General features: G+C 42.1%; 1 protein-coding gene across 5 annotated transcripts in view; it reads right to left on the bottom strand.

Annotated features, from left to right (window-relative positions):
* BTBD10 (BTB domain containing 10) overlaps positions 1 to 11,300 on the bottom strand; it is a 30,986-nt gene extending 19,686 nt beyond the window's left edge. Inside the window, exons 1-2 of one of the 5 annotated variants that reach the window (XM_033152098.1) lie at positions 11,206 to 11,300; positions 1,358 to 1,516 (exon numbers count right to left, since the gene is read on the bottom strand). In XM_033152098.1, coding sequence (XP_033007989.1) covers positions 1,358 to 1,458 — 101 coding nt within the window. In that variant the 5' untranslated portion in view covers positions 1,459 to 1,516; positions 11,206 to 11,300. Of the gene's footprint in view, positions 1 to 1,357; positions 1,517 to 9,054; positions 9,107 to 11,205 lie in introns of those variants that run through there. The other 4 variants (XM_033152134.1, XM_033152116.1, XM_033152108.1 and 1 more) reach the window with 4 other exon arrangements.
* Between the last annotated feature and the right edge of the window lie 6,355 nt (positions 11,301 to 17,655).

The following is a 17,655-nucleotide window of genomic DNA, read 5'->3' as shown; positions in this document are numbered from 1 at the left end:
CAATGAAAGGTGGTATAGAAATTTGATAACAAAGCTAGTTGCCAATTACTTTTATTCATATAATCCAATTTTATTTTCATTTTATTACTTGCATAATATGTTACAACAGAATTTGCTGCTTGCAGTTTAGTCTTTTGAACCAAGCCTGGTGTCCTAGGCTCAGAGTAAGTAACAACATTTTTTTGCAGTGCCAATGCATATTAAGCAAACAAGCTATTCCAGCTGACCCAACATATCCCCATCTAGTGAAAGCCTGCTGAAATTGGGCTTTATGTCACTTCTGGAAAATACCCAGGACCGAGTGGATTTTTCCAGAAACAGCAAATTTCCAAATTGGAAAGCAGCTTCCTAGAATATGCCTGCTCGCCATTTTTTTCTTAGATGATTCACAGTCAGCTCTACCAATATACACCAGCTGACCAAGGCCATCTAGGCTAAGGTTACCAGATTTTTTTCCAATGAATCCAGGGACACTTTTCAACTTGAATGGATTTTGTATGGGGACTGATTTGTAAATCCGGGGACTGTCCCCGGGAAACGGGGACATCTGGTAACCTTAATCTAGGCAGCATATAAGCACAATAGCTTCTAAGGTATCCTGTTAACAGTCTTAAAGCAACAGCATATTTTTAGTGCTAAAGTAGCAAGTTTGCAGGGCTTATATAAGGCACCATAAACTGTATTTACAGATTTTTCCACTGAACTGATACCTACTGTCAGTAACATTCTAGACCTCTTTTTCCATCTCTGCAATGGATACTTCAATACCCATCGAGGATCATTTTGAAGTACAATGAATGTGTATGAACTTCTAAATTTAAAGGTATTACATGCAAAGATGCCAGGTATTAATTTGCTTAACATTTTTATTATGGCAATGTAAGCTGCAAAGCAATAATTTCTGCTATCAAATTTTTGTTCAGCACAGTAAGAGTCAAGTTATAGTAGGAAAAAAAAATCTGTAGTTAGACAAGTATGTCAAATAGTGTTGCTGACAGGACAAAGGTTATTCAGATAATTCATTTGACCATATATATTGCCTTAGATGTGTATAATTTATACCTAGTGGCGTACTTGTTTCATTTAACATCTTTCTACCCAGGTAGGTTTTTTTGGTAAGTTTTAGATGACATAATCAATAATTGGTCAACTGAACTCTGTATTTTACACATTCTCAGATGGCTACAGCTGGCAGAAGTGAGAAGTGATTAACAAGCTCAATAAAGATACATAAAAATGATACATTCACTCAGAATGATGTTTATCATCTGTTACTGAGAGCATCAAACTTTTCAAGTTTTTCAGAATCAATTTGGATTAAAGTTTTGAAATGCTATATAGCATATGTGCTACCTACCTTGAATGCTTACAAAGTTTACGGGGTCTACTATGCAATTTTCGATCACAATTCTCTGGATCACTGGAGTTACTGTCATAAGGATGAGGCCGTCCTGCCATTCCACTCCAAGTTTCCTCACACTACTGCTCTGAAAAGCATACAGCCAGCACTCATAACCTACATTAAAAGAGCAGCATTGACCTTTAAAATGCCATTTATAATAAAAAACCAAAATTAGAAGCATTTTGCTATTTACTCACATGCACACACACAGTCAACATAACAAGACTTTTAGAAACAAACAAACCTGAACTTGGCAATGGTATAGAAACATTTCCACTATGGGAAGTCAGTTTTAATTATGCACATGAATGTTTTCCGACACGGAACATTGATAGCAGCCTCTTTAATTACCTTTTAATAGTACATACAAAAAAGCTTAACTGCACATACATCAACAGTTTAAGCAAGAAACTCTAGGTTCTTTAATGCATGACTCAAGAATATCTGTCTTTGACAGATAACAAAATGTGGCCTCATAGCCTCCCACTTATGCTATAACACTGGAAGTTTTCACCATTTCCTTTGAATGGCTGGCACCTCCCCTCACCTAATCCAATCTATGTTTTGAATTTATGCTTTGCCATGAAACCTGTTCAGTTCATTGTCTGAAAGAAGGCAAAAGCCCCCTTCAGTTCATCTGACAAGGGTCAAGTTCTTTGAATCCTGAACAATAATTAGCATGTATTAGCTTTTGAGTATTCACAGCATTTCTCTTCAACAGCCTAGATTTCCATATGCATGGAGATAATATCCTGGTTCAGGCTTGCTTAGATTAAACTGGTTTATTGAAAAACCAGGATCATAACCCATGACTTGTTGGCTCAACATCACGCTTGCCCCTCCCCCCAAAAAAACCCAATTACCAGTAGGTACTAGATCAGGTGCTCCACAGCCAGGTCGGTGCATGTGTACATGTGTGTAAACGCAGCCCCAAAATTTGCAAATTACACTATCTATTTAAAAAGCAGATTTTGTTTGTTTGTTTGTATTTCTGGGCAGTGCTGGGCACTCCCCACTAGTAGTATATATTCTGATAAAAACACTTTGAATCTCAGCATAGTCCTAGTTTCCATCCCCATAAAAATCATCACCTGTTTGCACAAGTGAACAGAGGCGGGGAGGGGAATGAAGTTTCTTTAGACAGTGTAATCATCGGAGCTATTAAAGAAAAAAACCATATGAAGTATTTCAAAGCCAAACCAAATGTAACAAGCAGTTACTGAATTCACCAACAATCTGCTTCTTTGGTCTACAAGATAATATATAATGTACAATGAAGCTCTGAGCGATGCAAAATTATCCAAGACTTAAAAGAATCAAGACTATAGAGGGCAGGAGAAGATTGAGGGAAGCAAAAATCCCAAGAAAAATAGGAAATCATCCACTCACTCAGTGCTGTGACTGAACATGAAGGTAGGTAAGAAAAACAGAGCAAACAGGTCCTATGTGGCTTTGACAGAAATAAAACTAACTGGTAGTCTGCATGATTTGGAGAGGCTGTCATCTGACCAGTAAAATATTGTTATCTGGACGGTCAGCTACTTATTATTTGACCATGTTGTGGTAATATGTGAAATCAATAATGTACTAGAGGCATCTGCCAATCTAAATGCATTATGCTTCTAAGAACAAAACTTTGTAATTAGCATAGTGACTTCAGTTTGATGCTGATAAATTACCATTTTAAGTACTTAAGTATGTGACCCTTCAACTGACCAAGGGTCGACTCTTTGTTGTTTTGACCAGTCAAATGCCACTTCCATACTTTGCCTTCTGGCTTAAGCAGACATTCAAAGGCTGCTCTGGGAGAAGGAATTTACCTATGAGAAAAGGAATATGCAGAGGGAGGGAAGGTCAGTCATGCGCTTTTAGAGATGTGAACCCATTAGCCGTCAAACCAGGACTCAAATTCATAGTACATGTAATAATACTGAAAGCCATTTTTGGTAAGGTCTCTCTGCTGAAGCTACCATAAGAGGGCAGATTTATACAGGAGTATAACTGTTGACACGGGTGGCACTGTGGGTTAAACCACAGAGCCTAGGGCTTGCTGATCAGAAGGTCGGCGGTTCGAATCCCCGCGGCGGGGTGAGCTCCTGTTGCTCAGTCCCAGCTCCTGCCCACCTAGCAGTTCGAAAGCACGTCAAAGTGCAAGTAGATAAATAGGTACCACTCTGGCGGGAAGGTAAATGGCGTTTCCGTGCGCTGCTCTGGTTCGCCAGAAGCGGCTTAGTCATGCTGGCCACATGACCCGGAAGCTGTACGCCGGCTCCCTTGGCCAGTAACACGAGATGAGTGCCGCAACCCCAGAGTCAGACATGACTGGACCTAATGGTCAGGGGTCCCTTTACCTTTAATAACTGTTGTTTCTACCTGTCAGGCAGTATTTGAATCACAAATATATAGCCCTGATTTCCAGTTTGACTTGAAAAAAGAATGTAGTTCGTTAATATATGTATACTGGGTCTCTGCTATTATACTCTAAATAGATGAGTGTGGTTAGGGAGAAATGTCATGATAAAGGCTTCATTAAAATATTAATTCTTTTCATTTCAATTTATAATTTATACAATTAATCTCAATAAATGCTAACCACCAGATGAGACTCAGCAAATATCATTAGACATGGAAGCTGTGAAGTGGAAAGACCATTGTTCAAACCTCACTTGCTTGAATTCCCAAGGTGGCCTAAGGCAAGTTCCTATTCTCAGTTTCAGTCCCATCTCTGCAATATGGGAATGACACTCACTGATTTTACAGTGTTATTGTAAAGTATATTTGAATAATCTGTGAAGTGTTTTGAATAACCTAAAAAATACATAAGTTATATTTGTCATATTACATACCCATCATATTATATGAACCATTAATAGACTGAGAAGCAACGTGTTACATTTAAGATCAAATCAATCCAATAACGAGACAATCAACTGGATCAGAAGTGTGATCATGTGAAGGAGCAGAGGTGCAAATTTTAGGCAGAAGGCCTTATGCTTCTGGCTCAAAGAGCACTGTATTTAAATATGGGTACTACTGATCAGGCTACTGACATGATCTCATTTCACAGCTTCACCTTACCAGATTTCTAATTAGCTCAGATGTAAATCCAAACACTAGCAAATGCCACAGCTTTCAGAAACTGTAACCATCTCTGACATTATCTAATATCTGTTTTCAGGGCCATTTTAAGCAAGGTTTTCATTTCCCTTGCCTCCAGGCTACTGAAGCTGACTGTTTATTCCTGTTACAGGTAGGTAGCCGTGTTGGTCTGCCATAGTCAAAACGAAACAAAAAATAAAAAAATCCTTCCAGTAGCACCTTAGAGACCAACTAAGTTTGTTCTTGGTGTGAGCTTTCGTGTGCATGCACACTTCTTCAGATACACTGAAACAGAAGTCACCAGACCCTTATATATAGTGAGAGAGTGGGGAAGGGTATTACTCAGAAGGGTGGTGGGAATGGGTGATTGGCTAATAGGTGTGGATAGGTTATTCCTGGTCACTCCACTTTAGTTGGTCCATTTTGCTGACTTGTCCATTTTGCTGAGTTGTTTATTCCTGGTCACTCCACTTTAGTTGGTCCATTTTGCTGACTGTGTTGAACCTTACAATTAAACAATATGCAAGGAGCTGAAACTGCTTTAAACTATCTTACAACTTCCCTATACAATTTGAGTTTTCCTGAAATTGGTTTTGCTAATATTACATACAATATTCTAATGTCATGGGATAAAGGAGTCCGTCAGCTTTATCAAGGACAGCATCAGCGACATTGAGAACTGGGACAATCCTCCCCCTGGATTCCCTCTATGCTTTAGGCTTCTGCAACACTTTTCTATATCAATGCTCTTATAGGTTAGATCTTTGTACAACTTTTCCAATGGAGGAAGATCCTCCTCAGTCTTCTCCCTCCCTGCCTGGATTCTTATTATCAAGACACAAACTCTTTTCTTTATCTTCCCCAGGGCTACATTTATATTTTCCCCAAGGAACTGATAGCGGCTTGTATTTTCATTATAAAACTCTGTAAAGTACACCATCACAGACATGGATAGCACCACTGTGTAGATAAATAAATGAATTTTGAACCAGATCGTGTGCTAACCACTAAACTCTGGGCTCCTTCTATGTAACAAGTGAAGGGACAATACCTGAAAGATATGGGGCATTAACAAAGCAACAATGCTTTATTCCACTTTATATTTTTTTTTTAAGGAAAGGGCTTTAATAGTGCTTAATAGTGCTGTGCTGTTTTTATGTTTTATCACTTGTAATTTAACAGATTTGGTTTTTATATAGTTTTCATTCTACTTGAGTTTAATTATTTTTAATGATTATTTTTATATGTTTTTAGTTTTTTGAATTTTATCTGTCTTGTTCTAATTTGTAAGCGGTTTGCGTCCTGGTATGAAAAGGCGGGATATAAATATAATCCTCCTCCTCTTTACTGTAGAAAGGTGGTGTAATTTGCACTAGCATAATCAATGGTGGCAGAACTTGCTGCTATTCCAATTCCATTCAGGCTCTGGTGGGGCTACTGCCACCTGAACTGGCAGGAAAGTGTGGGGGTCAGTTCTGAGTACTGAGCCCAAAGTCACACAATATGACCAAGGTAAAAGTTTACAATAGGTATAAGTTTCTCCTTGCCCCATTCTACCACACTCTGGAATGCTCCTTTTGGGGTCTTACATCAGCATAAATTGCACTGCCCAAACCACAAACTAAGCCAGGGTGAGATCAGCCTAACTACTGTTGTCTATGTGCTGGTAACCTCTAGGTTAGATTACTGCAATTCATTTTACATATGACTGCCTCTGAAAATGGTTCAGAAACTTCAGCAGGTGAAGAATTTGATGGCCAGGCTACCTGCCAGGGCAAGATGGTATGAGCACATTACACTGATCCTGGCCCAATTGCACAGGCTGCCAACTAGTTTCCAGGGCGAATTCAAAGTGCTGGTTTTGACCTATAAAGCCTTAAATGCCTCAGGACCAAAATACCTCAAGGACCACCCCTCCCCATATGAACTGACCCGGACCCTGCAATCACAATTGGGGGCCATCTTTGTGTGCCTCTACCACAACACAAGAACGGGCCTTTTTTGCAGTGGCTCCCTGTGGGAGGCTTGGCTGGCACCTTCATTATACACCTTGAGGCGCCAGGTAAAAGTTCCTCTTCAACAAAGCCTTTGGATGATGATCCTTTTAAATGTGTTTGTGGGTTATTGGTTTGGTTTGTTTTGTTCTTGTCCTTATTATGTATTTTGTGTTTATATCTTGTATTTTATGCTGTGAACCGCCCTGAGATCTTTGGATAAAGATATAACAATTTAATAAATAATAAATAAAAATCTACCTGGCTCAACTGGGAAAGACTAAAAACTGCCAAATTCAAACTCTTGTATCCCAGCAAATCTTGAGTTAGTTACCCGACTCTTCTTCCACTTTCCTTTTCATCTGTCCTCATCTTCAAATATATCCTCCCCATTTACCTTCACATTCTCTCTTTCTTGTTTCTTCTTACATGTCATCACCCTCCCTGTCCCATGGTACTAAATAGATCAGGCATGTCCAACAGGTAGATTGTGATCTACCGGTAGATCACTGGACATCTGCAGTAGATCACTGGTAGATCATTGGCTCCCCCCAAAGAAGCTGAACAACTGTGACTTCCCTAAAAAAAAGCTTAACATTTTACCTCCTCCCTGAAAAAACTCAACAACTTTGACCCAACCCCCCCCCCAAATGTTTTCACCATGTTTAACAGCATGACATCCCTTTTAAGTGAGCCTGGAAGACACATTTGTTTTCCAAGGCCTTTGGTGATTAATATAAACTGAGCTGCGAAAGTGATACTGTGGTTTGGTTTTGTGTATTTAAGTATTTGTTGAGGTTATGTGCTGGCTTTTAGTAATGTTTATTTACTTTCTTATCTATCCCAACTTTCCTCACAAACGGAAGCACAGAGCAGCTTGCAATTTAATTAAAATGTCATTTAAAACATTCAACAATAATAAAGAACTAAACAACCATTGTTAAAACTATAATATATCTTTAACTGAGAGCCAGTGTGGTTTAGTGGTTAAGAGCGGTAGACTCTTAATCTGGTGAACCGGGTTCGCGTCTCCGCTCCTCCACATGCAGCTGCTGGGTGACCTTGGGCTAGTCACACTTCTTTGAAGTCTCTCAGCCCCAGCCACCTCACAGAGTGTTTGTTGTGGGGGAGGAAGGGAAAGGAGATTGTTAGCTGCTTTCAGACTCCATAGGGTAGTGATAAAGTGGGATATCATATCCAAACTCTTTTTAACTGTTGCATTCCTGGAACAGCTAATTTTCAAAGATCTTTTTATGTTATGATGAAGACGTTTTAAATGGTTTTAAACTATATCGCGTTGGTTCCATTTTGTAAGTCACTTTATGATGGTTATTGAAAAGCAGGTTATAAATACATAATAAATTACAGGCATTCTTTAAAGATCTGAGCAGCCAAAATGTGTTGCATTACCAATATTGTGGCACCTGCTAAGATTATTGGGGCGTATTTCTGGATCCATAGCTATCACTTGAGGCTCAGGTGGCCTTGGTGGCACAAAGCACCTTCCATCAGTTGTGGCTGGTGCCCTAGCTGTACCCCTATCTAGACAGGGATAGCCTACCTTCTGTCGGCTATGCTCTGGTAACCTCAAGGTTAGATTACTGCAATACATTATACATGGGGCTGCCTCTGAAGATGGTTCAGAAACTTCAGCATCCAGGATGCTCACTAGGGCAAGATGGTTTGAGCATATGGTGACAGTCCTAGATCAACTGCATTGGCTGTCAGTTAACGTTTGAGCCCAATTCAAACTTCTGGCAATACCTTAAGGACTGCCTCTCCTCATATGAACTGTCCTGGACCCTGCAATCATAATCTAAGGCCCTTCTTCATGTGCCCCCTCTACAAGAGGTCTGGAGGGGGGCAACTTTTCTGTGGGCTTTTTTGTGGCGCCTCCCTTGTTTATGGAATGTTCTCCCCAGTGAGGCTCACCTGGCACCTTCACTACATATCTATTGGCACCAAGCAAAAACTTTCCTCTGTAACCAGACTTTAACTATTTGTGACCTTTTAGAAGTGGGTGGGATTTTTTTATGTACAGTCATACCTCATGTTGCGTACGCTCCGTGTTGCGTACATTCAAGATATGCACTCCCGCCCCCTGGAAGTGTTTTCTGGAGCGCACCGGACGCTTCTGCGCACTTTGCACAAGCACAGAAGCACTCAAATCACATGACTTCTGGGTGTTTTTTTAGTGCGTTCAAGTTACGCACGCCTGGATTACGCACGGCGACCCGGATTGGATCACATGTGTAACCAGGGGTTCCACTGTATTTAATTTTCCTCTTGGTTTTATTGTATCTATGTGGGGTTTATTGTCTTGCTTGTTTGTCTGTATGTTGTTTTAGGTTGCCCTAGGCAACCTAAAGTGACTAACAAATCTAATAAATAATAATAATTCATAGCAGCATGTATTTTTAAGAATTAATTATGAACATTTTGCCTTTATGCCCAATGCCTCTAAGAATCACATTCTTGCTACTGATATTTACATAATTAAAATGCTCTCATAAATATATTCCTGTTTCTGTCCGGATTTAAGTTTCTCCTTTTACTTACCAAAGCCAGAATACTGTTCTACATTACTATGATGAAGGGGGAATTACTGGAGGAGGCTGGAGATAATTTAATGAAAAATTGTGATGGAACATCTCCCAAAGTAAGGCAAAAGATATAAAACAGAATGATCCAAACATACTAGTTTAGTAGTTGCAAATATTCTGTGAAAGGAAAATAATGAAGTCGTAGGTTTTGAAAAAGCAGAGCAGATGAAGAAAACATAAATGCCTGTTGTGTAAAATTCCAGGATCATAAGTGCTAACTCTTTTACAATAAAATGGGATGTTTATACTACAAAAGATACATGGTGTCTCACTGAAGCACCACACAGATTTAAAGAGGCTTAATTTAAACAAGAATAACATTTTTTAAAATATTAATGGTGTCAATGGTGATATCCAATATTAGTTGTACTCAGACCAGACCCACTGAAATCAAAATATGACTAGTGAGGGTCTTTCTATTGTTTTCCAAGAAGTGTACAGCCTAAACACAAATCGAAGTTAAGTACCGGTATGTATATATTTTAACAAGTCCATTAATATATCCAAATGTTTTACTATATAAGAAGAGTACTCAAACATTTTACATGTCTTAAGTATCTATGGTTTAAAACTTTTAACACTGCAAAAATAAAAGGACTGACAAAACAGCCACATTCACACACAAGCCAAACCACAGCTTAGCAGGAATGTGTAGGCTACTGAAGAGGAAATTGTAACCACTTTGTTCCTTCCTAGTCCTTAGGTCAGTGCAGTGTGTCAGCTAAGCCAAGGTTTGGTTTACCATGTTATGTGAACCAATAACTCCTTTCCAAAATATAGAAACTGGCGAAGTATCATCTGTTGGAATTTAATTTTTGTCACAAGACCGATGCCAACAACAACAATTTACAAAGAAGGTATGTGGCATGACATCAAAAGTATTGTTAGAAAATATTTTTCAAAATACTGAAATACAATACTAATAAAAAACAGTGGCACCAACTGAGTTACATGAATGACACAAGGATCAAAGAATAAATAAAAGTCTGAAACGAGTGATGTGACAGATATGGGGATAATGGAATTACTGGACCCAACTGCATTCTCCTGTACTGGTAGCCAACTCTAAAAACAAACAAACTACAAACGACACTGTAAATGATTTGTGGCACAAACAACATCCCTTATCTTCCCAAGTAAACATTAGAAATATTTTAAGCCTGGTCTCTTTAGAAGCACGTATATTGGGAAAATTACAAGGCAACTTTTCCCATAAATCTATGTTTTGCGTTAAAAAATTCAAAACAGTCCAACTTTTTTGAGTACCGTGTTCTTAAAACTCACCCTCTCCGCCCCGCAACACAACCTCTCCACCTCCTCATCCCGGGCTTTCCCAAATATGCCCCCCAACACCTTTCCAGAAGGGGAGGATGTGGAAAAGAAGGGGGCAAAGGCGAGCTACCCGTGACAAGGCACTTCTGTAGGAGCAGCCATGCGCCCAACAAGTCCGTCGGTGAAAACGGTAAGATCACCAGGAGAGGGAGGAGGGCACTGGGAACTGGGAATCACCATGAACGACGCCGTAAACAGCTTATAAATAAATTAATAATAATAATAATAATAATAATAATAATAATAACCACCTCAATCCCGCCCTTCCTTCCTCGCAACTATTTGTGGTCCACATGGGTTTTAAAACAGATATCCCCCTCCTAGAGAAACCTGTCTTGCCGCACTTGTCAGGTAGACGCAGATACACGCGCATCTGATGCGCGTCACGCATACACACACACAGAGTCAGGTATGCGCGTGTACATACACAAACGTATCTTAATACCACACGGCACCCACCACCAAACGTACCCGGCTTCCCAACAACAGCTGCCCCTCCTCATTTTATAGACCTCCCTGGTAACTGCCACTCACCCTCCGCCAGCACAGACGAGCAGCGCCCACCTGCCCGCCACCGCGACGCTTCCCCGGCCCAGACTCGCTTCTGTGGGAGAAAACAAGCGGTGGCCGCCGCCGCCGCCGCCGTCCTGCTTCTGCCTGCCGACCACCGTCTTCCCGACCCTCCCTCGCTTCTCTGGACGCTCCCAATCTCCCCCAACCAAGTCCCGGGAGGGGGAGCTTAAAGGGGCTCCCGCCGCCCTCCCACTTCCCTCACCTGCTGCGCCCCACGACGCCGGGGCTCCTCCAGCCGCGCCGCGCTTCCCCTTCGTCGCCGCCGCAACCGCCTCTCGCCGGCTACTGCCGCTGCTACTAGGCCCCGGCCGGCCGTTTGCCCCTGCTCTCGCGGGAGGTAGGCGCGGAAATCTCGCGAGGCGTCGCCTGGCAGCAGGGTGGGAGGGAGAAACGGATGGAGAGCGCGAAGCTCGCTTACCGCGTGAGGGCTGCTGTTGTTGCGGGCGGCTTGTCTCCGAGGTGCGGGAAGGTGGGCGCGGGTTGGCTGCTCCGCGGCGTCCGGCTCTTCTTGCAGGCGCCTGCTGCGTTCTGAGGAAGCGGCGGCTGCAGCGGCGGCATCGTCGCCCCTCGGTGCTCTCTTCTCTCGCCCCGCTCCTCTGGTAGCAGCGATGTCTCTCCTCCTCCTCCTTCCTCCCGTCCTTTTCCCGAATCTGCTCAAGTGGACAGTCGTCCCCCGAGAAGAGTCCACTGGGCATCAGAGGAGGATTGTGACGGCGCTTCTTTCATTTATTTCATTTTATTGTATTTTCATATTTTGCTGGAAGCCGCCCAGAGTGGCTGGGGAAACCCAGCCAGATGGGCGGGATATAAATAATAATAATAATAATAATTATTATTATTATTATTATTAACGCGCTCGGGCCGTGTTTGGTGTAAGCATGACCGGGGCCGGGCTATTTGGCGCCTTAGGCAAGGCAAACTACTGGCACATCACCTCCCCAACCCAAAAAACATATTTGCTAACTTCAGTTTTCAGAAACAGATACCTTGCAGGGAAAAAGAAATGAAAAGCGCAACAGTTGAAACTGCTAAGTTTGTTGTAAATTGCAAGAATCGGTGAAACAGCAAGTTTTGATTATCTTTCTCAAATCCAAAACTGTTTAGAAACGTTAAGCACATTATCCAGGAGTTTTTGTTGTACCTGTAGTATGAAGAGAAGTGCTCCTTGTAGCAGCATAGACTCTGAAAGTTTCAAGCTATTGCTGTACAGGTCCACAGCACAGATCTTCAGCATCCATATCTTTGTTTCCATTGAGCAGTGATTTCTTCAAATTCTTGCAGGCCATCAGTACATCTTCCGTTTATTTTTGTTGTTGTTACTGTATATATCACAGAGTAAGCGAAATAGGGAATTAAAGTGTGGTAGCTGTTCACAGAGTAAACAGCCACCACACTTTAATTCCCTATTTGGCTTACTCTGTGATATATACAGTATCAACAACAAAAAAATCAATTGAAGATGTACTGTTATGGTCATGTCGTGAGACAGCATAGCAGAAACCTACTTTGGATATCTGCTTCGGATCTTGCAGTACCTTTTCTTGGGCCACAAATTTAAACTGCTGTTTCTTTCTCCTCTTTCTAACTTGTTCTTTCTCAAAAGTTTGGTAGTATTTCTAGTTCCTTTGCAATCTCAGTAGCATCTATCAAAACTTGTTGAAAACCCACATCACTTCTGCAGCCCACAAGTTAATTCTAATCTAATTACTTCATAAACAACAAAATTCTTCAAAATTAAAAAAAATCAGAAATTTATAAGATATAACAAAAACTGTGCCCATCAAAAGTCAGTACTGTGCTCCTTCTGAGGTCTGTGCCATAGGTGGCTATCTAGTTGGCCTTAATAATAATATCAGCCCTGGGTGTGAGCTCAACAAGTTCCTCTTCTTGGGCAAGTCCTTAACGCCTTATGCTGGGCCATCTTAAGTATATCCAGCGCTGTGGTGCAAAGATCCCTCTGGCGCCCCCCCCCCCCGCTTCCCAGAGTTGCCTTCCTTTTTACGGCAGTGCCAGCAGCTTTGTGGGGCTGGAGGAGGCGGGCAGTGGCTGGAGGGCAGCTCCGGCAGGGAAGAGGCGGAGGTTCTGGGCACAGTGCTGTTACAGCAAGGGCAGCGAGCTGATGCCGGGAGGCGCCGCGTCCAGCCTCCGCCTCTTCCCTGGTGCTCTCCAGAACTTGGCGCCCCGCACCACTTGCCTCTATGGGCAAGATGCCCCTGGCCTTATGTCAGGGGTTTTGCAAGTTGTGAACCTAGAGATGTTGGATTCTAGTTCCCATCAGCCTGAGGCTGATGGAACTTGTAGTCCAGCAACATCTGGGGGCCCTTAGGTCAAAGCTTAGTTCCACATAACTGCCACGCCTACTACTGCCATAATTGATTTCTGATTTGTAGTCCAGTTCAATGCATGGTTACTTGGAAGGGCAGAGCATATATCTGGTAGGGAGCTTACCTTCATGGTAGAATACATGCTTTGCATGCAAAAGGTCAAAGGTTCAACCACCAGCAACTTTAGGTAGCCTGCTTGTGTCACCAGAAACAAAATGGGTAGGTTGTGCTCAGCTGAGAAGCAAATGGAATTTGGAGCACAGCCATGGAGGCCACCCACTGAAACACCACCACACTGGTGGCAAGCTGCTCAACAAAAATAATATGCTAAGAAACAGCCACACCAGCAGTGACAGCAGATGTCAAAGAGGTTATTTTTAGTTATCCAATTGGGGGGACGGGACACTAGCTGGCATTTTTATTTATACTGTATGGATGCTGAGAATAACTTGTGTGCATAAGTAACACTGATCCTACAATGAGCTCTCATCCAAAAGTGTCCTGTGAAACTCTTAAAAGATTTCTCCACATGCTAGCACTGCTAGTCCACACGCTAGCAGACTAAGCCAGCTAAAAATGGGTCTTGTGACTTTGTCTTTAGGGCTCCTGCTTTGTTTGAAAAGCTTAATCATCTGTCTGTTCTGCCTGAAGATAATATCACTATGGGAGCAAAGTCCTTGAAAGATTACGTTTATTTTTTCAGCTCTAATAATGACCTCTAATGGCAGGACTGTTGAGATGTTTCTTATTCTTATCCTTTATATCTTGTTTTGTTTAAGCCAAAAAAGTGGCATGGTTTGGGCCAAACTCATATCTTGATACCAAATCAAAATATGGCTAGGTCAATAAGGAGGGAGTAGGATAGACACTGTAGATAGGCCGCCTCTCTCTGCCTACGCAAAACCCCCCAGTTAACTCATCAAAATATAATGACAGAATGTGCTGTTATGCATTGCAAATAATTACCGACATTGTGCTCAGTAAAAAAATTCCATTGTTGTCTCTTAGTTCTACTCATGGTGTCATTGCAATAAACTTAAACAGCTGAGACTAGACTGGTCACAAACAGATACATATTTGTCATTGTGACTAGCAGAGCACCATTTTCACCCCTGGTAGGGGGCCACAACTTGAACTGCAACTGTTAAATGGAAAACCATGCACTTGGTGTTTTCTTCACAGCATTTGAACATGTTACAGGGGGAGCTTGCCCTCTCAGAGTTATCCCTGCTCTCCCCCCCCCATGTTTTTTCTTGCGTTTCCAGGTTAACATAAATACTTCATTAGAATCATAGACTTGCAGAGTTGGGACCACAAGGATCATCTAGTCACTGCAATGCAGAAATCTTTTGCTCAATGTGGGGCTCAAACCAGAGACCCTGAGATTAAGAGTCTCATTCTTTACTGACTAAATATAGTAGGATGGATCCAGACTAAAGGTGGGATTCAACCAGTGAGTCTCATCAGTGAACTTCCACTTGCACAATGAGACTTCACCCCTCTCCTCTCCTTCCATGTCCATCAACATTGGCTTGGAGAGGGGGGCAGGAGACTCTTCAGAACAGCTCACAGGGGGTGGAGAGGGAAGATTGTTTCATCTGGCAAGCCAAAATGCTTGCCCTGCTTGAATTAAGACATTAGCACAATGATGAAGTCATGCCTAAGTTAGTTGAACCTATCCCCACTGAGTTGAATAGGAACTTAGTCAAAACTAATTTTTCATACTTATCCCCCCCCCCCGCCGCCCACCTCAATAACTTGGTTCAACTAACTGTGGGTTCAGCTGAATAGTTTTATTTTCCGAAATTATGAGAAAGTGCATGTATAAATAATGACAGACCAAAGGTTTATGCTTTTCAACTACTACTGTCCAAGAGCTTTTGGTCCATTTTATTTGACAATTCATTAGCAAGATACAAAGGAATAAAGATACATTTGTGTAAGTTAGACATGAACATACAGCAAAATAATAAATAGAAAGTGCATATTAAGGTCTTAGTCCCACAAACATACCTTATCTCATGTCAGAACCTTGCTCCCACATGGAATGCCATTTGAATGCAGTTCTCTGCAGGTTCAAGGGTCTGTAGTAATGTATTGTCTGTTTGCAGAAACATGTCTTTAGTAGGGGTCCAAGATAATATTCTGACCTTGAATCGAAGCTTTGCCACTGATTTAAAGAGAGCCAGAATTTTCCTTGCTGTCTAGATATAATGAATGTCAGCTCACTATTTGCAAATACATTTCTAGTCTAAAAATGGCAAATGTGTTTTGACATTTATTATTTATTTACCAACTCTTGCAAAATGCATGAGGTGCCACACTTACAAACAGGTGAGACAGACATAAAAGCAACCATGCTGGATTAGGCCAATGCAGAGTAGTAGCGTCTGATCTTCCTTAGGTCTCATGTGAAAAAGAAACTAACATTCAACTGGAAGTTGGTGACTGCTGAGAATCTGCAAGATAATGGCCTCCGTCTCAAATATTGCCTCACCTGCATCTCCAGTCCTGGATCAATTTTGGCAGTTGACTATATGTGCCCCATGATGTGTCCCTGACATTTTCCCTTTATAGCATAGGATTGTGTGCATTTTTACTCACAGCAAGTCTCCACTAAGCAAGAATTTGTAGGATTGCAGCCTCACAAATTTATGTAGATGTACTTCCTTTGACTTGAATGGGGCTCCCAGGGAAATACGTTTCAGATCTGGGCGCCAGGCTCTGATTCAAAGCACACTTACTTGCAGGTAAGGTGCTCAGAGGCACATTATGGGCTCTGCATAAACAAGGGCTACAAACATCCACCCTGGTGTTGGAGAAGTCTTTGTACGTGCGGTAGGAAATGTGCACGGGGCTTGCAATGAATGTGGCAGCACATCACATCATACTGCACTCCATATACTCATGCGGTGCGTCCAAGTCTCAAGTCCTATCTATACTAATATCTGTTTTATGCCAGCTTAACTGCCATGGTTTGACCTAAAGAATCCTGAGAACTGTAGTTTGGTGTGGCACCGAGAGAAGCCTCTACAAGAGTCTGACTCTCCACCAGAACTACTGTTCTCAGGATTCCCCAGGGAGAGGGAATGACAGTTAAACTAGATTTAGTCTGCTCCATGAGTGTGCTGCTTCTTTCCATATGGCTTTATGAAATAAAGTGCTGATAACTTAACTTGAGCCTATGAGCTTAAATATTTTACAAGCTAGCGTACTCTACAGGTATCAGAACACACGTCCCTTTCAATTTGGTTCTGCTGTGCACATTTATCTAACAATCCGAGTTCGCTGAATCTCCCATGTCTCCCCAAAACCCCTTAGTCAGTTTGCATTGGTGCCAGTCCAAAGGCCACTCAGGTCTCTGCTGCTTTTGCTTGTCTCCTTTGCTTTCTCTGGGAAAACCCATTCTTTACCACTGAATCAGAACAAATGTCAATCCACAGTAAAAACCAACGGACGTTTGTTCTGATTCAGCAGCAAACAGCTGTTTGTCCCATGGGAAAGTGGAGGGACGAGCCTTTAGTTTAGCACATTTGGAGACTTCCTAAAATGCATGGTACCTTTGCAGGATGACTACTCGTTTCTGGATAAAAACCATCGTCAATTTCTTAAGCTATTCAAACTTTACCAGTGACCGTGTATTAAGAATGGGGGCAATTCCAAATAAATGTTTTTGTGCCATCTTCCACACACAACAACAACAACACTGTGCTGATTCACGTTATTGTCTTCATGAGAGATGGGAGTGAAACCAGATCTCCACAGCTACTGCCTGCCTGGATACAGGAGGCTACCAACTCCCAGAAACCAAGACAGGGACCATAACATCCCAAATTGATGCCTGGACTTCTCCATGCTGCTCCCTTTCCTAACTGCCAGGAGAAGGCAACAAACTGCATTATTTCAACAAGCAGGATAGAAGATGGCTTACCCTGCCAGAGGATTAATGGATCCAACTTGTCTGTGTTGCCTCCATCTGGAGATCCAAATGAGTGGCCTGGGCAATACCAGGGGACAGGTCCCATGCTCTTCATTCATTTGGACATGTCCTTACAGCAGCAGACCAATGTGTCAGGCTCAGTAGTAGAGCACTCAAGAAGTGGAGGCGATATCGTTGGAGAGGTAAGGGTCCCTCTCCTGCCACCTACCCCAATAATGGAAGATAATAATGTAGACTGCTCAATTTGCACCAGCCTTGCAATTCACCTGGTAAGCCATATGAAGAACTGAAGAAGTAGTGTGTGAACCCCCACTGACATGTACACTAGGAGAAATGAGATGTACAGAAGAAGCACACCTAATCCCCAAGAAGTAGCATCATGCAGACA

This window comes from Lacerta agilis, chromosome 1 (genome assembly GCF_009819535.1).
Source record: "Lacerta agilis isolate rLacAgi1 chromosome 1, rLacAgi1.pri, whole genome shotgun sequence".
NCBI lineage: Eukaryota > Metazoa > Chordata > Lepidosauria > Squamata > Lacertidae > Lacerta > Lacerta agilis.
The sequence above is the reverse complement of the archived record's forward strand: the minus strand, read 5'-3'. Positions and strand labels throughout refer to the sequence as shown.